Source organism: Rattus rattus, chromosome 4 (genome assembly GCF_011064425.1).
Source record: "Rattus rattus isolate New Zealand chromosome 4, Rrattus_CSIRO_v1, whole genome shotgun sequence".
Classification (NCBI taxonomy): Eukaryota; Metazoa; Chordata; class Mammalia; order Rodentia; family Muridae; genus Rattus; species Rattus rattus.
In genome coordinates this window covers 80,011,657-80,038,077 of record NC_046157.1, presented here as the reverse complement: position 1 = coordinate 80,038,077, position 26,421 = coordinate 80,011,657, and the positions used below count along the sequence as shown (strand labels likewise).

At 51.4% G+C, this 26,421-nt stretch overlaps 1 protein-coding gene across 1 annotated transcript in view; it reads left to right on the top strand.

Annotated features, from left to right (window-relative positions):
- The window catches only part of Kif6 (kinesin family member 6), a 290,218-nt gene extending 275,326 nt beyond the window's left edge, over positions 1-14,892 (top strand). Inside the window, exons 19-23 of the mRNA XM_032900532.1 lie at positions 812-894; positions 6,055-6,101; positions 6,609-6,699; positions 8,461-8,552; positions 14,012-14,892. Coding sequence (XP_032756423.1) covers positions 812-894; positions 6,055-6,101; positions 6,609-6,699; positions 8,461-8,552; positions 14,012-14,028 — 330 coding nt within the window. The 3' untranslated portion in view covers positions 14,029-14,892. The remainder of the gene's footprint in view (positions 1-811; positions 895-6,054; positions 6,102-6,608; positions 6,700-8,460; positions 8,553-14,011) is intronic.
- The last annotated feature ends 11,529 nt before the right edge of the window (positions 14,893-26,421 follow it).

The window sequence follows — 26,421 nt, the reverse complement described above, 5'->3', positions numbered from 1 at the left end:
TCTGGGAATCTGACAGGGTATTCTGGGAGGGTTGCAGAGTATTCTGAGAGATTCTGAGAGTTACCACTACAGTGGCATTGGTCTCCTGGGCCATTGCAGAATGCACATTCCAGAGCCACCGTGACAGAGTTGAACGCTCCGGGACCTGTTCCAATACTCCATAAGAGGCTCCTAGGGACAAGAGAGGCACACACTCAGGAAGGATCTCCTGAGAGCGGCCAGATGACACTGTACTCACCTTTTTACCCGAAAAAGAGTACTATATGCTCCATTTGGAAAGCTGGAGGGCACAGAGAATAATCCAGACTGTGTTAACAATGTCTCCATTCACAGACAGCATTGTGATGAAACAAAACTCGGCTCATAATTAACGTCTAGATTTATTTTTTATCATATACATTCTATATACTTACCTCTATAACGGGCTTTTCCCTCTTAAGAATGACACCAGAGACCTGGAGAGATGGCTTCATAGTTAAGAGCACTGACTGCTCTTCCAGAGGACCAGAGTTAGGTTCCCAGCACCCAAACTGAGTGACTCACAGTTGCCTGTAATTCCAGCTCCAGGGTGAGCCAGCATCCTCTTCTGGCACCCAAATTCACATACATATAAATAAGAATTCTAAAAAGCAGAGAAAATGTGTCTTAAGGAATTATACCACGTGTTGAAGATTCAGCTCAGTGGTAGAGCGCTTGCCAGCCTGGTCTCAGTTTCAGACCCAATCCTGGGGGACAGGGGACAAGACCTACAACAAGAACATCATACCATGCATTGGACTTCAACTTACAAAATCCCTTCTTGGGCCAACAGGTAAACTCCCCCGCCACGAACCTCCAGGATGCTGCGAAGCCGTTTCCCCAGCAGGACCAGACACAACTTCTTTCCAAGAAAAGGTCAGGACACAGCCTGTGTGAGGGCGCCCAGGGAAAGCTCCCTGCCCTCTCCTTGAGGCTGCATTGCCCTTGCTGTTAAATTGGGTGTAGCCCTACCCACCCTCCTCGCACCCCTCGCACGTGTCATTTAAGCTCTTGAATGCTACCCCTTAAGACCCTGACTCTGACAGCCAAGTCAGTACACCTACTTCCGTGGTAACAGGAGAAAAGTTGTCGGGTAATGTGAGCTCTGGTCCTGCTACTGAGGGGTGGCATAAGCAGGAGGGCGTGGCCTGGGAGGGGTTTGGGGGGAAAGGTAGCCTAGAGAATACTCAGTCCACCAGGACTCAGGGAGTTGTGACAAGGTATTAATAGCCCTTGTCCTAGAGAAGATTCAGGAGATAAACGGGCAAGTTGTGGACAGCCACCCCACAGGCTGCATACGTTGTAAACGCCTATAACGACAGCGCCAATGGCTCTGTGCCCTCTGGTTCTCTGAAGGGTACAGAGATCCAGTGGGGACCCTGTGTCTCTGCACACTGTGGTCTGCTCTCTAACTAATCATCCAGTACAGGCGGCGGGATTTCTCCGATCCTTACTCCCCAGCCATCCACCCCAGACTCAGCCCTTCCAGGCCACAGGCTAGTGTGAGTGGGGCACCCATCTCTGCCAGCAAGGAGCCATCACACCTTTGCGTTGACGCACACCAGATCCCATGTCCTAAGTCCGATGAAGCTTTTAAAAACCATAGCAGAGAGCAGGAGAGATGTCCCAGAGACTAAGAGTGGCTGCTGCACTTACAGAGGACCCGGGTTCAGTTCCCAGCAAGCTCGTGGCAGCTCCAGTGAAGGGAGCAGATGCCCTCTCCTGCTCTCCAAGGGCAGCGCGCTTGTGTGCAGTGCACTTACACACATTCGGACAAAGCACTCATGCGCAAAATAAAAGTCAATAAAGAAGTAGTTCTAAAAATTAAAGGAATAAATGAAGATGGCAGGCACCATGGTTCAGTGGGTAAGGCCACTGCCACCAACCCTGGTGACAACCTCAGTTTGACCCCAGCGACCCAGTGGTGGAGGAGACAGTCACCACTTGCGAGTTTCCTCTGACCTTCACACGCATGCTGTGGCACGCGCGCACATGCACACATACACGCGCACACACACACACTCATTTTGAAAGGTGTCCGACAGTGCCTGTAGAAGCCTGAGGGAAATGTCACACAAATCCCAGCAAGGGACATTCTAAAAAATACCCGGCCAGTACAGCTCAAAAGTGACAAGGAGTCCGAGAGACTTGAAGCCTAGCAGAGACAAAGACGGCCTGACAGTCTGGGTAATGTGGAGCCCCGAGCGGCATGCTGGGACCGAGAGAAGTAAAACGTCAGAACGCCCCATGCACGAGGTGTGGGCTCCAGTCCAGGGCTGGCTGGGGAAGGGCAGGGGGTGGAGCAGCTGCTGTGGAAATGGACAGGGGGTCACAGGGACTGCGTGTGCTGCGTTTGCAAGTCCTCCGACACTGTCATTACACTGTCAGACTCTTGGGGCTGGAGAGATGGCTCAGCCATTAAGAGAATGTGGTGCCCTTGCAGAGGACCTAAGCTTGGATCCACACACCCGGCCCAGGCCTTTCACAACCCCGCTGGTAACTCCAGCTCCAGAGGAAAGTGGGGTCCCACACTTCCAGCTTCTGTGGGCACACATGCACATGCACATAATTAAAAATTAATATTTCTAATTAAAAAAATCTTATCTATGAAAAAACCCGTCTGGTTGGCATCCCCAGGCTCCCAGATCATGCCGGGCCTTAGAGGCCATGCTTCCCTGATACTGTGCTTCAGGGAACACTGCCCGTCTCTCACCACAGAACAGCAACTGGTGGGCTGTGTTTAGTTGGGATGCCTGAATGTTTTAAAACTCAGTAAATTCAGAAAAGAAAAAACAGTAAATCAAACTTTATTAAAATTGTAAGAGATCCCGCCAGGCGGGAGCTGGCTGGGCAGTTAGAAGTGTTCCTACTCTGCTGCAGAGTGCAGCTCGGATCCCAGCATGCATCTCGGCTGTTCACAAACACCTGCACCTCTAGTTCCAAAGAACCAATGCCATCTTCCAAGGTCCACAGGCATCCTTAAACAAACCTGCGCACACTCATACAAACACACTCACACACAAATAAAGGAAGAATTAAGAGAATATAAAATGAAAGGACGCTTAAGAAAGAGAAGTATGCACAAACTAGAGGGTGTTTGCAAGGCACGCATCTTACAAGAGACTCGTACCCAAAATATACACAGGACACTTTTAAGTGCAATGGTAAGAAAAATAGATGACCCAGACAACTTTAAAAACAAAACAGCAAACTCCAGGGCCACACAAGGGCCTATCTCATTATTAATTAATGAATTAATTAGTAGGACTTGACTTGGTGGTGTACAGCTTTAATCCAGAACTTGGGGAACAGAAGTAGGAAAATCTGAACTGTGGTGTCCCAGAGTGGGGAGCAGCTTTGGAACTGGGGAGTCCTTTCCCTCCACACTTCACAGGGTGCCATCCTCCTGCCTGAGTCGCATGGGGGACAGACCAGGCAGCTGGCCTCTACAGGAGCCCCTGGCTGCCTCTATCCCTGGTGGCCTCATCCTTCTGCCCTGCTGCCTGGCTCATCTCTCACACTCTGCTCTTTGCTCCTGGCCCTCAGCAGCATGGCACTGTGGCACCGCAGCACCCAGAACATTCCCAGGCTGCTAGGAAAGATAACCGGGAGAGCATCAAGTGAAAGGGCTGTCTGACAGCCAGTGGCTTACTCCCACTGCCTCTAAACTGCCCCTAACCTGCCGTGAAGGTAGCACCTGTGGGAGGAAGCCCCTCTTCCCTCCTCCCCGCTTTCCCCAGCCACCGCTCGAAGCCCTGAAACATGGCAGCCATTCTCTCAAGAAGCATGTGCAGAGTCTGCCATCTTGTGGCCGTCTCTGGTCCTGCAGTGCTCCACGCTAGAGTCAGCAGAGAGGAGCTCTGGTCTCCCGTTTCTTTCTCTAGGGTGCCACAGAGAAACTCTAGACAGCTAGCAAATGAGCAAGGGGTGTGAGTAGGAGGTTGGGAGCCACACACTCTGGCTTCCCTTCCTGTCTATTTGATTCACAGTCCTGAGCCTGTGGAGGTGGCCCAGGGTAAGAGGCCTTATCATCATGTCAGTGGTGGGAGAGCAGACGGTTGGCATTAGGCATCTAGACAAACTCACATGTGAGAAAGCAAGCTGTGGGCCTAATCAAGGGCTCGGATAGGTGACAGTGGACTCACTAAGCTATCTCACGTGTCTGCCACCCTATCTGCCACCCAGCCAGCCCACCTCCCTACCTGAGTCTCCAGCTGTCAAATGAAGGTTCTCACCATGTTGAGCCCCTTTTGCCTCTGACATGGCTCTTAGGGGGGGCATCCCAACATAGAGCAGATACCCCCGCTCCCCTTATGACAGACACAGACAAACCACGACCTCCTTCGTTCCTCCACAAGAGGCAGGTGGAGACCCTGCAGCCAGGAGTCCTGGCAGGGGGCAGTGCAGAGACCAGCAGGAGAGCCGTATGTTCGAGAGTTAAGAGTGCCTCCTGGAACAGCAGCCAGGAGCCAGTCAGCGGGGCAGGGGGCCTGGGAGCACAGTGGAGGCCTCCCAGGTGTGATGGCACCAGGCTCCGCTGTTTAACCTTTGCCACCTCCACTCACATCTCTTAAGTTGAGGATGATGGCGTCCTCCTCTTACCAGGGCACATGTCTCAGTTTCCCTTGCTGTGACAAAACAACTCCACTGAGGAAAGTGTCCTGTCCTAAGTTTTCAGAGGTTTCAGACTGAGGTCAGCTGGATCCATTGCTCTGAACGAGGGGAGGCCTCACATCGTAGAGGAGACAGTGTGGACTCACCTCATGGAAGCGTTGGGAAGCAAAGACAGACAGACAGACAGACAGACAGACAGACAGACAGACAGACAGACAGGGCCTAGAAGCCAAAGCCATGCCCCTCCCACCTCCGCCCGGTAACCTACTCCCTCCGACCTGGATCCACCTCCTGGTCTCTACCATCTGTCTGTTAATAATGCCATCAAGTGGGGACTCCGTGAGGGGATGAGGGCAGATCCCTCAGGATCCAGTCTCTTCCCAAAGCCATGAACACCAGTGCCTCTGGGAGGGGGTGGGACACTTCGTGTCCAGATCCCAGCAGGGACTAAATTGAAACAAGACTGAAACATGGAAAAATTTAGGGACACGGCAGAGGAGAGAAGTCCTCACCCCAGAATCCACTCGATGTGGCTTACCAGCAGAGAGGCCAGGACTCCAGAACGGTTAGCAAGCACTTTGGCCTCTCGGCCCTCCCCACTCGCTGTGAGTCCCCTGATGCCTGAGGAGTCTCAGAGAAACAGGGTAAGGACATGTCCTAAACCCCTTGTGCAGCCCTGGTAGCGCCTTCTCAGACTATCTATCACTTCACCCAAGGAATCTCTGGTGCCATCCCATAATCCCATTCCTCAGAGGAGAAAGGAAGGGAAAGGCTGGGGTGATTTCCGAGAGGTCCTTTGAGATACGACTGGAGAGCCACAGAAAGGTTTAAATGGCTACTGCTAAGACAGTCGGCTGTGCTCCTCTCTTGAGGCCCCAGCACCCACACGTGACATCTCTCATTTTCTGAGGCTCCGCTCAGAGCAGCCCACACCATCTCTCTTGGGTACACACTTACTCTCTGGTCACATGCCTTTCTTTAATGCGTCTACGAACCCCCCATCAATGCCTCATAAAACGACCAGTCCTGAAATTCTTTCCTGAGCCGATGCCGGGAGGCCGTAGACTTCTGAGGGTGAGTCTGGGTCTCTGCCCCTGCACTGCTGGCCAAGGGGCGTGCATCTGCAGAGCCCCACCAGGGAGCCTGGTCGTAGACACCACCCATAAAGAATGGCTGGGATCTTCACAGTCACCATCTTCTTCAGACAGCACCACTTTGCTCCAACAATGAAGACCACCACATAGCTGTCCAAGTCTTCTCAGGTTGCTGTGACAAAACGTCAGAGTCTGGGTGTCTCATTGGCCAGTTGGCAGTTGGTTTTTCTGGTGCTGGGGAGCACGCCAGGATCTTGCATTTGCCAGATAAGCTTTCTATCTGTGCTACGTTCCACACTCATTTGCTTTTCTATATTTTTGGTCACAGTTCTCAAGGCTTGGAAGTTGAGAATGGAGCTGGCAAGCCGGATGTCTGGTAAGGGCCCTGCCCTTCCCACAGGGGCGGGGCAGGAAGCACTCCTTTCTCTTTTGTAAAGCTACCAACCCCAGTCTTGAGGGTCTTGCCTCGTTACCTCATCCCATCCCAAAGACTTGTCTCCATCACTTCAGGGGCAGAGTTCAACCCCTGGATTCTACAGCTCAGGGACGTAGCTCCTGTCGTGGGCTCCCTTCTGGGTGCATAGACTGTGTCCGTCTTGCTGTGGCCTCATTTCACAGGACACTGGACCTCAGGCCTTCCTCTCAAGGACACTCGACCTTTACGAGAGCTCTACCCACAAGCTGTCATCTATCTAGTCATCATCTGTCTACCAAGGTGTACCTCCAAATGTCATCACTCTGGGAGCCAGGGCTTTCACATAGGAATTTGGAGAGAACACGCTCAGTTCACCAAAACCACTAAATATTAGCCCTGCGTTTCTCTTCTTCAAACTTTCCGTGACTTCTGTTGTTCTCTTGTTTTGTTTTGTTTGTTTTATTTCCGTGATAGGAATGCCAGAAGAATCCTCCCCTCTCCTTGCCCCAGTCTGCACAGCCAAGAGCCCAGTGACTCCAGTATCCAGCTGCAAGATAGGTATGTTTATACCTGCTCCCTTAATACTGTGTCGGCCCTGTAGTAGGCAAAGTGAGCCCTAAAGTCTGCTTCCCCAACGACCTGAGGGGGCCCTTGTCCATCCATTGCTCTAGGCAGAACCCGGAGCTGACCTCTGGGCTGGTCTGATACCTGGGAAGCTTCCCCCTACCCACATTGAGGACCCCCCCACCCAAACCTCCAAGGTCTGGTCAGAGTAGTTCCCATCTCCTGGGAAATGTATAAAATGAGCCGGGTGTGGTGGTGCACACCTTTAATCCCAGCACTTAGGGGAAAGAGGCAGGTGAAACTCCGTAAGTTCAAAGCCAGCCAGGTCTACATTTACCTCTCACCCCACCCAAAAGCCAATTAGAGAAGATCTGGAGAGCCCTCTGCCCCCTACTAAAGAGAACTGAGTAGCCTCCCCAGGAAGCTGGAGCTCTGATTAGGCTAACAGAGTTTCAAGGGCCTCTTGGGCTGCTGGCACCATGAGACTAGAACCCTAGTCCCCTATCTGAGCCCTTCTCTCAGAGCTGCCTCAGGCTGAGTGCGCCCTCTGCTGGTGGAACTCACCATCTCCCATTGTTGTACCTCAACATCCACCCCCTAAGCCCCTACCCCCACCATGCAGCTCTTGAGCAGAATTCTACAGGTAGGGTGCCCACCAAAAATCACAGTGACCAAGAACAAGCTCCTCATGTGGTTGCCCAAGAACGCCACTCACCTCATGGAGCCCTAGGCATGAGATCGGCAAAGCCAGGGGGTGGGGTGGGGTGGGGCTCTCTAAGCCAGATGAAGAAAGTGGGGAAGAGGGCCCAGTATCCTCCCGTTTTCAAAAGAATTTTTGGGTCTCATACATTTCTGCTTACAAGTTTGGCCACATGGCTACAAAGGATGCTGGGAAATGTAGTTTTTAACAGTGGCACTTTAGCTAAATATGGTTGTGATTTGAAAGAGATAGAGAATAGCAGCCTCTGCCTTGGGGACAAATAGCTACACCTTGTTAGCGGTGCGTGGGTACAAGGGAGACATCGTCAAGATGTCAGATCTATGCCGAGCGCCAAAGGAGAAGTGGGTAGAGTGGGCTGGTTCGGGTAAGTCTGGGATGAGAGAATATGAAGGCGTGGGAAGACAGGATGGAGGTGCATCGGTCAGTTCTGTAACCGTGGAGCAAGCATCAGTCAGGTGTGTAACAACATCTGGGGCAGCAACAGGGAGTGGGAACAGGGGAAGCAAAGGCCCAAGGCTGGACTGATCAGTTTACTGAAGTAGAAAAAGAGTTCAAGAGTGAACCAGGATCGGGGCCCTTAGGACCCAGGAAGTCAAGGGCTCCAAAACAGAAGAGCAAGCGCAGTAAAGGCGCTCTCTGTGCACGCCTGATAGCTGAGTTCCATCTGAGAACCCTCTGTAGGAGAGACCGTCTGCCAGGTTATCCTCTGACACACACGCACGCGCACATGCGCACACACATGCACACACGCACATACGCGCACACACGCGCACACACAACACACGCACACATACACACACACATACTCGCACACACACCACAACACATGCACACATACACACACATATGCATACACACATGCACACACATACATATGCACACACACACGTATGCACACACGCACACATACGCACACATACATACACACACACACACACACACACGCATGCACACGCACACACACATATACACACTCTGGGTATGAGGTGTAGACTTGTGACATTGTGATCGTGTTTGTCTGCCATCTCGGAAAGGCCATCATCCATCCCGCTCACTGGAGACAGACAGACAGACTCCGACATCCTGGCATTCATCAAGGCCAGACAGAGCATTCTACAGAAGAAATGTAAGTACACACCCCCTGGGACCCCTGCAGGGTCCAGCTGTCCCCACTCTTGTGTCCCACACTTGGGAGAAAGCTGAAGCAAGCAGGAAGCTGCATAGGAAACCTCTCGAGCCCCTGCAGCCATTGTCCTGCTCCGTCACCTCTCGTGAGCCAAGCCCTTCTCCGAGTCCCAGGGGCCAGGTGTGTGAATGTGGCTTGGCTGCTCCTGCTGTCCCTGGCCAGACTCCCTCCCCCTGCTCCCGCCTTGGCTCCTGACCTCTGTTCTCTGTCGCTGGAAGGCATCTCTCTTTCCTGCCCAGCCTTCTCCAAACAGGAAGGAGCTGAGGGAGGTTTGGTAATCCTTGAACCCCTGGCTAGAAACCTACTCTCCTCTTGGAGCTGTGGACGTATTTATGTGAAGGCCTGGGGACGCTGCGTCAGAATTGGAGGAAATACCTGTCCCACAGCAAGAAGAGAAAGCCCCTTGCTGGCCTTCCTCACTGGTCTGTTCTCTTTTCTCTACTGTTCCATGTTTTCTCTACTGTGGACAAGCCCCTTCCACTCCCAGACACCACAGGAACAAGGTCGCCTACACTGCATTTAATCTCAGCCTCACCCCAATATTCCAGTGGCTTAGCGTTGTCTTGGTTTGTCAAAAGCTGCCCTCCTTAGTGGTCCACCTGTCTGTCCGTTTCCCATAGCTATAATAAAATGTCTAAGGCTGGGCAACTCAGTAAAGAAAAGTGGTCCATTTACTCCAGTTCTAGGAGTTCCAGGGCACACACACCATTTGCAGCAGCTCTGCTCCGCCTAGAACCTCATGGCGGTGGGGGGAGGGTAAGAGGGAGGGGTCTCATGGTGAGACAGGAACCAAGAGCCCTTCAGGGCTCAGGCTTCCGCAGCGACCCAAAGACTTCCTAATAGACCCCCAAATGCTCCATCTCACAGCCTCACTCACAGACAGCCAAGCCCTGTGCAGAGTCAAACCACAGACAGCTTTTGAAAACGAGCAAGTCTTGGGTCATGCGGCTGACACCTTGCCCGTGTGGATATCACGCTCAGTTTCTCCATTACCCACTTGTGGCTTAGATTGAACCAATTTGACACGGACAGGACACAGGCTGAAGGAGGACTGTTATCAGCACAGCACACAACTAGAGTATCCCTGTATAGCCACCATTTGAGCACCGGGAGCAGCAGCGTGGGCCTCACCACGTGGCAGTGGTGGACAGGCGCCATTCAGTGCCGGGTCAGGTGTATGTAGGGAGGATGGCTGTGCAGAGTTGGGGGGCTGGGGGCTGAGCTGAAGAAAATCAGGAGGCCAGGAGGAGGCTGTCGTTAGGTTGAGGCGGCGAAGATGACTGTGTATAGGCAGGAATGTTGTTCACCGCATGGTGTGTGTCTGCCACTTTCCCACGAAGTTCAGTCTGGGCTCATGGTGTCAGAACGTCTGTCCATGGGGGCAGGAAGGACAGAGAACAACACATAGGATGGAACCAGGAAGCAGGCAGAAGGATGAAAAAGCTCTCCCCTCCCCTCCTTTGTTCTGTCAGAACCCTAGCCTACTGGATGGAGCCCGTACATTCAGGATGGCTCCTCCCTGCTTTGTTAACCCTCTCTGCAAATGCCATCCACCCAGAAATGTGATTTAACGACTTCTTAGGCACCTTTCCGTCCTTGTTGACGATCAAGGAAGGGGACCAGAAACCTCCCCAAGGAAGCAAGAAGAATTGGTGTGGGGACCTAAGAAAGGGAAGGAAGGGCCAATGGCCTCCCCATGAGGAAGTGCAGAAGACAGCCATCATTCCTCCCCAGAGCCTGTGAGGAAGCAGTGCTGAGGCACATGCTTCCCTGCTCTCTAGGAGAGATGCACGCCCACAGGTGCTATCAGGACGGTGCGTTCCTGCAGACGCTGTCCCTGACAGTAGGCAGACAGAGCAAAGCCTGGGCACTTTGTTTTTTAATTTGGTTTGTTTCTTGAGACAGGGCTTTTTCTGTATAGCCTTGGTTAGAACTTGCTTTTTAGGCCAGGCTAGCCTACCCCTGCCTCCCTACTGTTGGGGTTAAAGGCCCATGCCCTCAGTGCCAGGTGAGAGGACTTTATTTAGAATGTGTACCAGGGCTGGGGAAATTGCCCAGTCAGTAATGTGAGCTACACAGACACAAGGGCCCCAGTCTCATCCCCAGAACCAATGTGAAAATCTGGGCATGGACACACACTTATAATCCTGGAGCTGGGAAGCAGACAGGCCACGCTAGGCTTGGTGGCCATGCAGTCGAGGCTAAGGGGTGAGTGTCCAGTCCCAGTGAGAAAGCCTGTCTCAGAGAGCAGCTGGAGCCAGCTATGGCTCAGAAGGCAAAGTGCTCGTTGCCATGTCTGATGACTTTGGTCCCCAGTGCCCCTTCACAGACAGAGACAACCAACCCCCCCATACAAGCTGCCCTCTGAACTCCACTTGTGTGAGCTCCATAGCACACACTCTATGTTCATTAATTAATATAAAAATAGGTGGGTGCCTTCTAAATAGTAATTCCCAAGATTGAACTCTGGCCTCCACATGCACACATGTGCACACAACTCACACATACATGTCTCTCTCTCTCTCTCTCTCTCTCTCTCTCTCTCTCTCTCTCTCTCTCTCTCTGCAAAGATTTTCATTTATAAGGCAAACAGAGGGAAGATCCTGACCCCCTGTTCTGGCAAAGGAGGAGTCAGAAGCTTGCTATGGTTGAAGAGGCTGCCTAAGGTTGTCCAGTTAGTGAGAAGCAGAGCCAAGGAGGCCCCCATGTGCTGCTCTCTCCACACCAAGTCTCACTGTCTCCGGAGCCACAAAGAGAGAGTGGCCCTCTCAGCTGTGTCTCCTGGCCTCTGGGGAAAAGGACCAGGATGGATAGGAGAGTGAACGGCAGCTCCTGTGTCCTCAGCCAGGAGTACTGTTCTCCAAACAGCAGCCTGGAAGCAATCCATCAAAACACACAGAAGTCCCACAATCCAGTTGTTATTCCCAAAGGATCTCCCCACACCCCCTGGTTTCTTAGTGACCATGCAGACCCTGGGGAAGCCATGGAGAGGGGCTACGTCCCACATAGCCAGTAGGCTTAACCTGTGCACACACACAGCCCGCTATGTAGCATGTTGCGTGCAGCCTAACTTACCAGGCTGGGCTGTCTGGCAAACAGCAGCCAGGCCTGCACCACCTCAGCCAAAGCAAACACCCTACCCTGCCTGGGACTCTCTGCTCTTAATTTAGCATCCTGCCCTGTCATGGTTTCTTCCCAGAACTCATTACAGGGAATTTGTGACTATACTGGAAGCAGGATCCCTGAGAGGGCAGTTTAACATAAGGCCCTCTCTGTTCTAAGAGCACCACGAGTCAGGAAGAGTCGGCTTGATTTAGGACCCAGGGAAATGCCAGCGAAATGTTTAAATCCCTGCTAGGGGCACCTGCAGACAGGTATATGTCCCCCACAGGGGCGTTCATCAGCCATGGAGTCTACCCTTTCGCTGCCAAGTGTGGGTTTGACATCTGAGGAAATAAGGTTAGCCCGTTCTGCAGACCCCTTTTACAGTCCCCCTTAACTCTTGAATTTTGGATATTTTTCCATCTAGAAAAGTCCCTTGGAGTGATTCTATAACCACAAGTTCTCCTTCTCCAGGAGGTGCCAGGAAAAGGCCATACAACATACCTCAAACCCCCTGCTTGAGTTCTGGAGCCCCTCCAGGGGTCAGAGAGGCAGGGAGGTGGAGAGAGACGATTAGGAAACACACAACCTCAAGTCAAGCCGTCTCTGCCATTTGTAGCCTCGGGGTGACCTCTCTGTGTCAGAGACAGACAGCATCCACCCTCACGCTGCCATGAGTCTCTTCAGAGAGAGTCTGTCAGGGAAGGTGGCTTGGTAAGGAGACGCGGCCTCATTTATGGTAGGCTGGTGGTGGTGCCCTCCATTTCAGGTATGCCCTCTTCTCTGTGCTACTCCAGCTTTGTTGCCCAACTGGAACACAACGTGTAAAACAAATCGGCCTCGAAAGGCCGTGTAGTGGGCCCTTCCTGTGCGTTGTACTCCGGCTCTGCTGGGTAGCAGCAGAAAGACGTCACCTTCTTCAACTTTCCTGCTGGTGTCTAGAGAGTTAGGACTTTAGAGGTGGGAGTCCCTTCCATCCCCCAACAGCAGCATTAGCCAATCCTAACCCAGGCTTCTCATCAACAACGTGGAGAAAACATCAGACCTGAGGCCTGAGGTGACCTCATTCTCACCCCACCTGGCAGCCGGTCAGCCCTGGCTGTGTATTGGAATTACTCAGCCACCTGCGGGATTTCAATCCCATGGGTCTGTGCTGTGGCCTGCCGTGTCTGAGGGGCCCTAGAGTTAAGCATATCCTTCGTCAGCAAGACATACCCTGACTTCCTTCCCGTCCTGGTGTTGGGTTAGGACAGGACAGTGTGGTTAAGATGGTTTAGCTGGTAAGGGGGCCGAGCCTGGTGACCTGAGTCCCCTTTCCATCACCTATGTGGTTAAGGAAAAACAAACAATTCCCACAAATTGTTCTTGTCCTCTACACACAGGCTGTGGCATATAGGCATACAAACACACACACACACACACACACACACACACACACACACACACACACTATAAATACATACATATTTATTCTGAAAGAATGTTTTTTTAAGGGCTGTGTCTGCTAAGTTCCATGGTAGGGCCTCATGCACAGTGCCAGCCCTGCAAGTCTGTAGGCAAGAGCTGTGTTGCCTTACCCTCTTAGCCCTCACATTCAGGGAGACGTAATCACCATTCTGCTTCAGTAGTGCTGTAGGGATAGAGCCCACGGACCTTACTCACAGCGAGGCTCACTGTCCACTTGTGGCTGACTACACTGACTTTACCGGTTGATTTCACTGTTCTCACCCCCTCAGCCCTCAGCCTCCCTGCCCACTGAAACTGTTCAAACTGTAGTCATAGCTTCACCCAAAGGATCTGAGCAGCGCCCTCCTGCACCTGCCAATCTACAGAAACCTTAGGCAGAGGAAGTATGAGCTCGTACCTTGCTTACACGGTCACAGTCATGGGTGTAAGGATTCTGCTCAAACACAGACTTCAATCTGCGTGTCTAGGGTGGAACCCAAGGCTGATTCTTCTTAAAGGCTTATTTTAAACTGTTCTCTCTCTCTCTCTCTCTCTCTCTCTCTCTCTCTCTCTCTCTCTCTCTCTCCTCCCTCCCTCCCTCTGTGTGTCTGTGTGTGTGTGTGTGTGTGTGTGTGTGTGTGTGTGTGTGTGTGTGTGTGTGTAGAGGCACCCATGGGTCCATGGGATTAGAATGAGTGTGGATCTGCTCAGGAATGACATCTTAACAAAGAGTGTATTTGCTGCACAGCCTGGGAGACAGGGATAAAGAGTATGGCCAGCCTCCCCTTGGTGCACATCAGCTCAGGGAAAAGCTCTACCCCCAAGCTAACCAGCACCCTGTCTTCTTTCAGGCCTGGGAAGCAACTGACTCTGATGGGAGTCCAAGCTCGTCCTGCAGACGGAACGGCTAACGAGACGACGCAGAGCCTGGCCCTCACTAGTGACCTCAGATACGATGGAAAGACACCCTAGGGAGCAGCTGGCCAATTTGAGGCCAGAGGAGGAGAACGACTTTTAGAGGACAGTGTCTGGGAGAGCACCAGCGAGGACATATAGGGCTGACAGAAGGTCCTGACAGAGCTGCTGACAGGGTGGGCTGTACCGAGAGCTGGAGGCAAGCCAGGGCTGCTGCTCACCGACATGTTTAGGCTGGGGACATTCCAGGTAGTGCGGCTCAGGAGGATGATCTACTTGCCAACCATCGCCCAAGTCCGCCCCTGTTCTCAAGCCCAGGAATGGCTGTGGCAAGCTAGGCAGGCCTTCGCAGCCCTAGATCAGAATGTAGGGCACCTTCAGTGCCACCGTGCCAGCCCAAACCATCACCCACTTGCCCTGTCTCCAGGGAGCTGTACCCTGCAGTCCGAGGACCTCACAGTACCACAGAACACGGGCAGCTACTCAGAGCTCAGCAGCTACCAGTTCCTTGAGCCATCACCCCACCAAGTTGCATGGAGCTCTACAAAATTAAAGCCTAAACTCCCTGTCCCACAGGGGGACATAGCTGCCTAATGGTCTTGCCTCGGTGACCCTCCCAGAATCCCGTGGCCAGCATCCCACGGCCAGCGTCCCACACCCTGAGCCTGTGACTTGGACTAAGTAGACACAAGAGGGGAACACAGTCAGCAGATACCTGTACTGGGGTCCCAACGCAACTCCAGTTGGGTGGCAATGGAGAGGCAGAGACAGGTGCCCAGAAATGATTACAGCTGAATAAAAATACCTGACAAATGCTCGTGGTGTGTCTGCTCAGTAATACAAGAACCCGTGACCCTGGGGAATGGACAAGGAGGTGACACAAACCTGGACTTGGTGGGTGGTGGTGGTCCAATCCATTTGGGACAAATGAAGGTAGGCGGGCCTGCCGCATCCTTAGCCACACCTGGCTTAGGAACCGGAAGGATGGGGCAGGCCAGCCTTGTCCCTCCGAGGCTGCTTTCTTGGTCTGCCAAAGACTTCAGGATGGAAAGTGCTAAGACGGCCAGAGCCTGTTATCCAACTCTTCCCTGTGACCCTGACGCAGTGCCAATTCTGAATAAACAGTCCTCTGTTTATGAGCGGCAGATTGGGGATCCAAACCTGCTTCTCAGACTGCACTCTCTGCATGCCTGTGGCTCAGTGATTTAGTCCCATGGGGTGGGGGTCACTCCTGCCCACCCTAGCCCAACCCCCGGTAAAGTATCTAGTACAACATAAGGCAAACAGGAGGCTCTTCATGAGTCCACAGCAGATAAACACAGTCTCGCAAATGCACACTCAAGGTTCTTGAGATAACCGGACCTGGCCAGAGCCTCTTGTGGTTGGGATCAGTGATCCTGGAATGCCTTGATGTGGTCCGTATTCTAGATCTTGCCAAGGTTTGTTGACTTTCCCTCTCCTGCAGAGATGTTATCTCCTGGATCCAAAGGCTTTGTAGACTGAGATGTGTGACACAGCCCCACACAGGGTATGAAATGCTCACCCAGGCTGGAGAGGAAGTAAGAAAGTAGAGAACACACCAGCCAGGAAACCCAGGTCTACGGGACATTGGTCAGCCTTTAGGGAGCTTCCCACCTTAAATCTCTCAGTGGATGCTAGGGCTTGGGTGTAGACCCACGCTGGACCACACTGGACCTCCCCCAAAGGGCCTCTTCCAAGGGGAGGAAGGGATGAGTGCTTCGAAAGGATGCAGCAGCACTCCCTGTGGGCTCAGTAGAACAGGAACAACAAGGGTGTCTGGGTTCCAATGGGAAGATCAAATGGTTTCAGAAAAGTAAGCTGGCGGGTGACCCTAGTCCAACCCTATATTGAATTTGCCTGTCTCTCATTCCCTCCACAGGGGGAGGGTGGGGTGGGAAGATGCTTTCCCATATCTTGCAAACCGGTATTCCCAATTTCTCAGCAAGTTAAAGGCCTTTGTCACCAACCCTGATGGCCTGCATTTGATCCACAGGACCTGCATAGAAGGAAGAGAGTTGACTCTCAAAGTTGTCCTTTGACCTCCACATACACATACAGCCTGTGACATGCATGTGTCCCCACCTCACACATGCTATGTGAATACACACACACACACACACACACACAGTGCATACACATACACTGTAACAATAATTACATAAAATTTTTTAAAGGGGAATCCTAGAAATCAGACGGAGACCTTGGGACACTGAATAACTGGTGTCAATTCTTCACCTTTAATAGAATTCACATCCAAAGTTTTGCCATAGACTCTGGGGTAAGGCGTTCTCCTGCACTTCAGGTATGGGCTTAGCTCTGTGATCTTCATTGGAGACAAAAGCAGAGGCTGGGCACCGTTAGGCTTGCTTCTTTCACTCCTGTGACATCTTGAGATGTCCTTGATAGCTGTGTCCTTTAGCCTGTATCCCAGAACATACAGAGAGCAAAGTCAAGGCAGCCTGGAGACTCACAGGGAGCTTCCCAGGCAAGCCCAGCCGCAGCTGACTCCAAGACCTATTGTCATGGGACCAAACACTCCTTGTCATTAACCACTGAGAGGAGGGCATTTGTGTCAATAGCTGGATAGTACATTAGACTTCAAACAAGGTGTATGACAGCTCCAGAACTTTCCAGTGCGGTGTTCACTCTACCCTTTTCGTTCAATGCAACATACACAAATCCATGGCTTTTAGATTCCAGGTAATGGACACTAACTAGCCAAAGGCGTCCCATGAAAACCCCAAACATCACAGGCTTTTCTCCAAAACCGTACACATACATTACTCTGCACCCGACGGAGAGACCCAGCCAGGAGCACTGTGAGTACAACACGCACCTGCTAACCATATTAACGCAATGGTGGCCCAAATGTTTTGATTGGGTTTAAGGCCCACCCCATGAGATGGAGCCCGTACCTGACACCCCTAAAGTGTCGAAGGACCTGAGACTAGATAGATCATGGTAGGAGAAAATATACTGCTATTATCCTGCTAAAGGAACACAGCAACAGAGTGACTCCCAAGGACACCATGCTGGATCTGCGCCTTGCTCAGCCCCCCTCAGGAAAGTTTCTTCTCCAAGAGATGAGAATTAACATAGAGACCTCAAATTGGGCAGTGCACAGTCAGTCGGGGGCTTTGGCGCACTCAGGTCTAAATGTGACGTCTTCATCAAATCCCTCCCTGAGATCCCCCAGGGATCTGCTCGGGAAAGGAGACAGAAAAATTGTAAAATCCAGAAGTGTGGGTGATTCCCAGGGAATGGTGTCTTCCTCTCCTGACAGGACGGATACACTCACGAGCTCACAAGCACCGAGGCCACGCCTGGGCCATGTCAAGCCAGGCAAGAGTCCCAGCTCAGAGAAGGGAATGAGAATGTGGCTCCCACCCCCAAGCAGAAACCGTCTGTAGTTGGTAACCCCTGGAAGGCAGAACATCAGTTGTTTGCAATGTATTCAACCGTGCTCTAGGGCAGGCCCCACGCCAGTAGAACATGGCCAACAAAAACCAGCTCAGTAGTATTTTTGTTGCATTTTCCTGAGTTTGAGCATTTTTTTGTCTTAATTGGGTTTTTTGCTTGTTTGTTTTTATTTTCATTTCTGTGGAATTTGGAGGTTTTTTTTCTTTGTTGTTGTTTCTTGGTTTTCTTCTATTTTTTTTACTTGTTTGTTTTGAGAGAGGAGTTTGGGGAAAGAGAGTGGGGAGACAGAGACAGAGCGAGAGAGACAGAGAGAGAGACGGAGGGAGGGAGGGGAAGGAGGGAGGGAGGAGGGAGGGAGGGAGGGAGGGAGGAGGGGAGGAGGAGGGAAGAGAGACTATGTACACTGAATGAGGGAATTTGGAGCAATCCATTCCAAATGGAATCTTCTCATCAAACCCCTCCCCTCAAGACTCAGGGATCTGTGTGGAAAAGAAGACAGAAAGATTGTAAAAGTCAACAGTTATGGGTGGTTCTAAGGAAACAGTTGGGTAGGTTAGGGAGGTGGGGAGAACCTGGGAGGAATTGAAGGAGGAGAAAATATATGAATTTTTTCAATTAAAAAAAGAATGAGATTAGCCATCAAACCAACTAATAAAAAGCATTCATGTCAGCACCCTCACATGTTTGAGTGATCTATACCACACTTCATCCACAGGTTGACCCATGTCATCCCAGGCCTCGGACTTTGATGACCCATGGCATCTCAGCCTCCGAGAACTTTGACCCCAGTGCTACTCAGAGTTCTGGATTCTACCCACGGCCTGAAGAAGTGGCATAATATACCTGAAGATTCTTTCACACGAGGCATCCGGCGACCCCTTAACCATCACCCTACCAAGAGGACTATCCATCAGGAAAGAAGGCATGGTCCTCCTAATTTTACCAAGCTTCCAAGGCATTTGTCTGGTGGATCAAGGCAGACTACCTACTCATTGATCCATCCAGGTCATCAGAGGATGTCCCTGCAGAAGTTACAACAATAATGACCAGAAAGGAGGTGAAAACCAGACTCTATCAGAACTCCGCTCACATCCCACAGCCCTCAAAGGCTGGCTCAGCCTTAGTGGACAGTGCACGTCCTTCCATCCTGACCACATGTCCTTCTATCAGAAGGCTCTTCTCCTCCTAAGGGTCTCCTCATTCATGTGCAGGAATCCGGGGAGACACCCAGGTCTCAGGTGAGCGCTTGGTTTTCTTACCTTCTGTGGACAGTCTAAGGCGTGCTCTGTATTCTCCCAGGTGTCCCAGTAGGGCCAAGCCTCAAGGTCCATAGCAGACCCATGCTTACAGACACTCTGCCCTGCCTCCCTCCTAAATCCTCTGCCATGACTTCTGGCGTCATTTCCCCAGTGAACAATCTCAGATCTGCTGAGGAAGCCCAATGTTGGCCAAAGCATCTGTTTCAGAACTGTGGGTGTGGGTGCATTCAGATTAACTTCTTGGTCTGGGGAATGGAGAGTCCTTCCCAGTTCTATCAGACCCCCAACCCTTAGTTTCCAGTTAAGGTTCACATTCTATGCCAAACAAACAAACAACAATAACAACAACAACAACAAAAACACTCCACTCTTTCCAAAAGATACAGTAGCAATGATTGAACAAGATCAATATCAGGGCTAGCAGGATGGCACCCGGTGCTCTTCCAGGGACCCGGGCTTAAGTCATAGCACCAACGCAGTTTCTCACAACGTCTGAAACTCCAGTCCTAAGGTATCTAAGCCCCCCGCTTCAGGTTCCATGCATGTGATACACACACATAGATTCAGGCAAAACACTCAGACACACCAAAATAATACAATAAGCAAATCTCTTTAAAAGACCAACATCAGGTGTGGCTGCTTATTTGATTGGAGGCCGCCTGAAAATTACCCCTCAGCTTCCCACGTCCTCACTGCTGATCACAGCAGCCTGGACTTCCTCTGAGATCAACAACTCAGATCCATACAGACCTGTCCCATCTGCTCCACACAGTGCCCACTGTAAGGAAACCTCCAGGAGCCCCCAGCATCCTTGTCCACAACTCAGTCCTCCACAGCTTGGTTCTATTGATGGTTTCACCCCCTCGCTCTTTCTCCTACAGGGCACATACCTAGGCCTCATTGTCTCTCTCCCTTGGCTCCTGTGTGGAAAGTGCTCTTTCACCTCCAGGTAGACTTTTCTGCAGAGTGAGTCCACGAGTAATTACCTATGTCAGATGGTAAGGTGATCCGCCCCTTATTTCAGAGTCAGTCAGACAGGAGGAGGCCTGAGCCTAGCTACTGTTTAGTCTGGATTCTCTTCCTACTGTACATGAGATTGATCCTTTTCCCTCCTATCTTCCTATTAGTTCAGCCTCAGAAAATTCCTTATCATCTCCGGGTGTTAGGCCACACTCTGCCATCAGGCCCGCCTGGCCATTTTACATTCATCATTAATTGATTTTGCCTGCCCCACTGGGGAAGCACAAATTGGCTCTGCCTGTTACTGACTATAATTCCTTGCAAGGGGTCATAAATCGTGTCTCTCCTTCACAGAGGAGCAGTGTCCACATAGGGAGATGCTGGGCTAGGAAGTGGGTTGTGTGTGAGGATTCTACAGTCCAACAAGATCTCTTCCAAACACAGCCAAAGGCTGACAGGTCCCAGCACATAGAGGACACCTAGTTTGTCTGTGTAGAAGGAATGGCTAGAAGTGGGGATGGGGAGGAAGAAGGGCAGAGGGTGTGGCTTCCTGGGGAGATGTGAACAAAAGATCTGCCCATTCCAGAAAGGGCATGGACTTGGAACTTCAAAAATGACCCCACCAAGGTCCAGTTGGTGCACCAATGAGCTGACCAGGGTTACTTAGAGGGGTGTGGGTGACTCAGAGGCAGCTGCTTCACTCATCCCAGCACAGACGACAACCTTCAAAAGATGCACCAAGTGGCTGTCTGTACAACGTAAAGGCGCGGAAAGGTCTGCTCCCTCATTTAATGCCTGTGTAACCTCGTGTGACTTGCAGCTTTATGAGTTTCCTGAGTCTTGTGACACCTCCACTCCTTTCAGGAAGAGAAGAGGTCTCTTCGACCTTACAGAATGCTCTGGGGACCCCATGAAGTGTCCTCTCTCCCATTTAATCTTTGCATTTCAGTTTCTTTGGATTTTGTGGCCTAATAGTTTTCAGACGTCAGCTGGGCATGCTAGCATATGCTTTTAGTCCTCGGGAGCCAGAGGCAGGTAGATCCATGTGAGTTCAAGGCCAGCCTGATCTACATGATAAGTCTACAGGCCAATCGGGGTTATACAAAACCCTGTCTCAGAAAAACAAAACACCCCCCTAATAAGTTTCATTAGTCCCCCACTGTCTTAGTTAGGATTTCACTGCTGTGAACAGACACCATAACCAAGGTAACTCTTATAAGGACAGCATTTAATCGGGGCTGGCTTACAGGCTCAGAGGTTCAGTCCATTATCATCAAGGTGGGAGCATGACAGTGTCCAGGCAGACATGGTGCAGAGGGAGCTGAGAGTTCTACATCTTCACCTGAAGACTAGCTTCCATGTGGTTAGGAGGAGGGTCTCAAAGCCCACCCCCATAGTGACACACTTCTGCTTACAAGGCCACACCTTCTCCAAAAAGGCCACACCTCCTAATAGTGCCACTCCCTGGGCCAAGCCTATACAAACCACCACACCCACTAAACTGGATGTGCTCCTGAGAGAGACTCCAGCCTACATCCCATTCCAGCTGAACTTCCAGGGATTTGGGGTAGTATAAACCTTTAAGCATAAGAAGAAGGGTTGGGGATTTAGCTCAGTGGTAGAGCTTTGCCCTAGCAAGCGCAAGGCCCTGGGTCGGGTCCTCAGCTCCGAAAAAAAAAAAAAAAGCATAAGAAGAAGATGGTAAAAGGAAGAGAAGGGAAGGGGAGAGGACGAACGGGAAGGGAAGGGAAAGTGGACAGAGGAAGAGAGGCTATCAGGAAGGAAAGCTGAAGGCCACTGCCCTGGAAGACTTGGCCACCACTCAGCAGATCTTTTGTAGGTGGTCAACTAAATAAGATGAGTTTGCCATCCTGGTGAAGCTGGTCCCACTCCTCTCCAGACCTGAAGGACAAGGGCACCTCTGTCTCCTCCTACCCCAGGCTGTCTCAGACTTCTTCACTCTTCTCTTTCCTGTGGACTCTTTTCTTTCATTTCCTTCTTTCTGAGAAGACTTTCACTCCCTGTGAACTGGTGTCCAGACTGAGGCCTGTTAGCTCTGGACCATCTAGTCCTGTCTGGCCAGAATGCTCTGGTTGTCAATGGATGAGCTTTTGGACCCTGTTCACACAGGACTTCCTCAGTATCACTGAACAGACATAGGTGCCCCCTGGCCTCGCAGGAAAGCTCAGTCATTGCTTAAAGACTGGACTCAGTAATTCAGAAAGATGGTTGACCACCAGCACACTGTTGGCCCCATATTCCCAAAGTATGAGAAAAAAATGTCAAGGGTTAAGTGTAGTGGCTTCAGAAATCCCTGAAAGCCTCAGGAAACCAGGAGCAGAACGGAGGGTTTCAGGGAAGATGGCTCCTTGGCTCTGTAACACTCCCTAATAAGAACAGTAACTGTTCTTGCCCTTAATGCCAAGCAAGCGTATCTAAGCTTGACCTCACCCCAGTGATGTCTCATGCTCTTTGTTGGGCCTTGAGGCAGAGGACTACAGCTCAGTCCTGTATGCTGTCATTTACTTGTTTGTATACTTATATTGTAAATGTTCTGCCACTATCTCAGGCATTATGTAAGGCTCCTAACGACCTATAGGTAGAAACAGATCATCCTCTATGTATTACAGGAGTAGTCGTTTGTCCTGGTTAAACCCAAGTTGCAAGCATGCACCTGATGCCCCTCCCTATGAAGACATGAATGTGGTGCTGTGCCAGTGATGCTCAAGTCTGTGCTGCTGCAGCCAGTGATGCCCCTGTCTGTGAGGCCCATGTCTGTGATGCCCATGTCTGTGAGGCCCCTGTCTGTGAGGCCCCTGTCTGTGAGGCCCATGTCTGTGATGCCCCTGTCTGTGATGCCCATGTGTGTGATGCCCATGTGTGTGATGCCCATGTGTGTGATGCCCATGTGTGTGAGGCCCATGTCTGTGATGCCCATGTCTGTGAGGCCCCTGTCTGTGATGCCCATGTCTGTGATGCCCATGTGTGTGATGCCCATGTGTGTGATGCCCATGTGTGTGATGCCCATGCCTGTGATGCCCATGTCTGTGAGGCCCATGTCTGTGAGGCCTGTGTCTGTGAGGCCCATGTCTGTGATGCCCATGTGTGTGATGCCCATGTCTGTGATGCCCATGTCTGTGATGCCCATGTGTGTGATGCCCATGTGTGTGATGCCCATGTGTGTGATGCCCATGTGTGTGATGCCCATGTCTGTGATGCCCATGTCTGTGATGCCCATGTGTGTGATGCCCATGTCTGTGATGCCCATGTCTGTGATGCCCATGTCTGTGAGGCCCATGTCTGTGAGGCCCATGTCTGTGAGGCCCATGTGTGTGAGGCCCATGTCTGGGATGCCCATGTCTGTGATGTCTGTGAGGCCCATGTCTGTGATGCCCCTGTCTGTGCCCATGTCTGTGATGCCCATGTCTGTGATGCCCATGTCTGTGATGCCCATGTGTCTGTGATGCCCATGTCTGTGATGCCCCTGTCTGTGATGCCCCTGTCTGTGATGCCCATGTGTGTGATGCCCATGTGTGTGATGCCCATGTGTGTGATGCCCATGTGTGTGATGCCCATGTCTGTGATGCCCATGTCTGTGATGCCCATGTCTGTGATGCCCATGTGTGTGATGCCCATGTGTGTGATGCCCATGTCTGTGATGCCCATGTCTGTGAGGCCCATGTCTGTGAGGCCCATGTCTGTGAGGCCCATGTCTGTGATGCCCATGTCTGTGATGCCCATGTCTGTGATGCCCATGTCTGTGCCCATGTCTGTGAGGCCCATGTCTGTGATGCCCATGTCTGTGATGCCCATGTCTGTGAGGCCCATGTCTGTGAGGCCCATGTGTGTGATGCCCATGTGTGTGATGCCCATGCCTGTGATGCCCATGTGTGTGATGCCCATGTGTGTGATGCCCATGTGTGTGATGCCCATGTTTAGAGGCCCTGTCTGAGGGCCCATGTCTGTGAGGGCCCATGTGTGTGATGCCCATGTGTGATGCCCTGTCTGTGAGGGCCCATGTCTGTGATGCCCATGTGTGTGAGGGCCCTGTCTGGAGGCCCATGTCTGTGAGGCCCATGTCTGTGATGCCCATGTGTGTGATGCCCATGCCTGTGATGCCCATGTGTGTGATGCCCATGTGTGTGATGCCCATGTGTGTGATGCCCATGTTTGTGAGGCCCTGGCTTTGGGGCCCATGTCTGTGATGCCCATGTGTGTGATGCCCATGTGTGTGATGCCCATGTCTGTGATGCCCATGTCTCTGAGGCCCATGTCTCTGAGGCCCATGTCTGTGATGCCCCTGTCTGTGATGCCCATGTCTGTGAGGCCCATGTGTGTGATGCCCATGTCTGTGATGCCCATGTGTGTGATGCCCATGTGTGTGATGCCCATGCCTCTGATGCCCATGTCTGTGAGGCCCCTGTCTGTGATGCCCATTTGTGTGATGCCCATGTGTGTGATACCCATGTGTGTGATGCCCATGTCTGTGATACCCATGTCTGTGAGGCCCATGTCTGTGACGCCCATGTCTGTGATGCCCATGTCTGTGATGCCCATGTCTGTGATAACCTTTCCCGCATCCTTTTGATATGGGAAATTCAGTTTCAGAACCCTGCCTGCTGAACTACTTAGCCTGAATATGGTGTCATCTGGTTGGTGCCAGACACATGTGAGGTGACCACCATGCTGATGTCCTCACTGACATTTTGTCTTTCCACATGTGGCTAGAGCTAGGAAACACTGAACAGGAAGCAGAGAGTGGTGGAAGCTGATCCAAGAGATGGACCTGGATCGCAATCCTCTTCCTGTATTGGTCAGGGTTCTCCAGATGAACAGAACTTATAGAATGAATCTCTCTACACATAGAGGAAAGGGATTATTAGAATGACTTCCAGGCTGTGGCCCAGATGATCCAGCAATGGCTCCTATGAATGGACAGTCCAAGGATCCAGTTGTTCAGTCCACAAGGATGTATATCTCAGCTGCTCTTCAGCACATACTGGCATCCCAAAAAAGTAGACTCTAATGCTAGACAAGGAAGGGACTTGCTAGTGAGAAGAAGCAGGCAGAGCAAAAGCTTCCTTCTTCTCCGTTTTCCAGCAGATGGTGTGGCCCCAGATTTGAGGTGGGTCTCCCCACCTCAAAGATCCAGATGTCTCAACTTCAAATTAAGCAAACATCCCTCACATGTGCCTCACGTGTGGGCTTTATTAATATTCATTCCAGATGTAGTCAAGTTGACAAGCAAGAGTGGCCATAACGATCCCAACTCTTTTATATGAAATGTTCTGGATAGGGGAGTCCATTAGAGACAGAAAGTGAGTGCCCATAGGCCGAGGGCAGTGGGTGAAGGGGCAATGGCTGGTGAGTGACAGGTCACCGCTGAACAGTGGTCATGGTCACAAAGCTCTGGAATATGTTACAAACCATGGTCAGGGTTGGCAGGGTGTGAAGTCACCTGGAAGACAAGCCTCTGGGCATGTGCATGAGGAGCCTCTAGAGAGTTTGCTGATGTGGGCAACACCACCCCATGGAGTCCCAGACTGAATGAAAATGGAGACAGCAAGCTGAGCACCAGCATTTCCTCTCAATGCTTCCTGACTGTGCCTCCCGTGTGACCAGCCACCTCACTCCTGATCCATGTCTTCCCCTGCTGTGATAGGCTGTACCCTCACACTAGGAGCCAAAACAAATGCCTCCTTCCTTACTTTGCTTTTGTCAGGTATTTTCATAGCAACAAGAAAATTAGTCAATGCATGTGGTTATATCCATGTGGTGGTTTGAATAAAAATGGCTCCCACTGGGAGTGGCACTATTAGGAGGTGTGGTCTTTCTGGAGTAGGTGTGGCCTCATTAAAGGAAGTGGGTTTCAGGTCTCAAATGGTGGGCCTTGAGTTCTCTAATGCTCAAGCCAGCTCTAGTGTGGCATTCACTTCCTGCTGCCTACTGAACCGGATGTAGAACTCTCAGCTCCTTCTCCAGCGCCGTGTCTGCCTACACACTGCCATGCTTCCTGCTATGATGGTAATGGACTGAATCTCTGAAACTGTAAGCCAGCCCCAACGAAATGTTTTCCTTTATAAGAGTTGCCTTGGTCATGGTGTCTCTTCACAAAAATAGAAACCCTAAGTATGGGACATGTTCAGAGAAGTATGTCCACCCCGCTGTTCACAACTAAGACTCAGAACCAGCAGCAGATAGATGGGCAAAGGAAACGTGGTATAATACACATACACAATGGAATTCTACTGGATCATAATAAATTAGAGTCAAAAGGCAAATGTTTCATGTTTCCTCTATAAGCCCTAATCTATATTTTCTCTCTCTCTCTCTCTCTCTCTCTCTCTCTCTCTCTCTCTCTCTCTCTCTCCTCTCTCTCTGTGTGTGTGTGTGTGTGTGTGTGTGTGTGTGTGTGCAAGAGAGAGAGAGGAGAGCAGATGAGCTCAGGAGAGGCTGGTGGGTGTCTCTGAGGGGCCCAGGGATGTGCTGCCTTTGCTGCTGTGTATAGAATAGTAAGGCCCAGTGGGGGATGGCAGGCCTGTTTGCACACCACATTATTCAAACATACTCCCCTGCTGCAGACACCTATGCAGCGGAGGACAGGGTGGGCAGTAGCAGAGACCCCCACCTCTTCTCCCTTCTCTTTATAGCCACCCTGACAGCTCCTGCAGGGTCCTGGCTGCCCC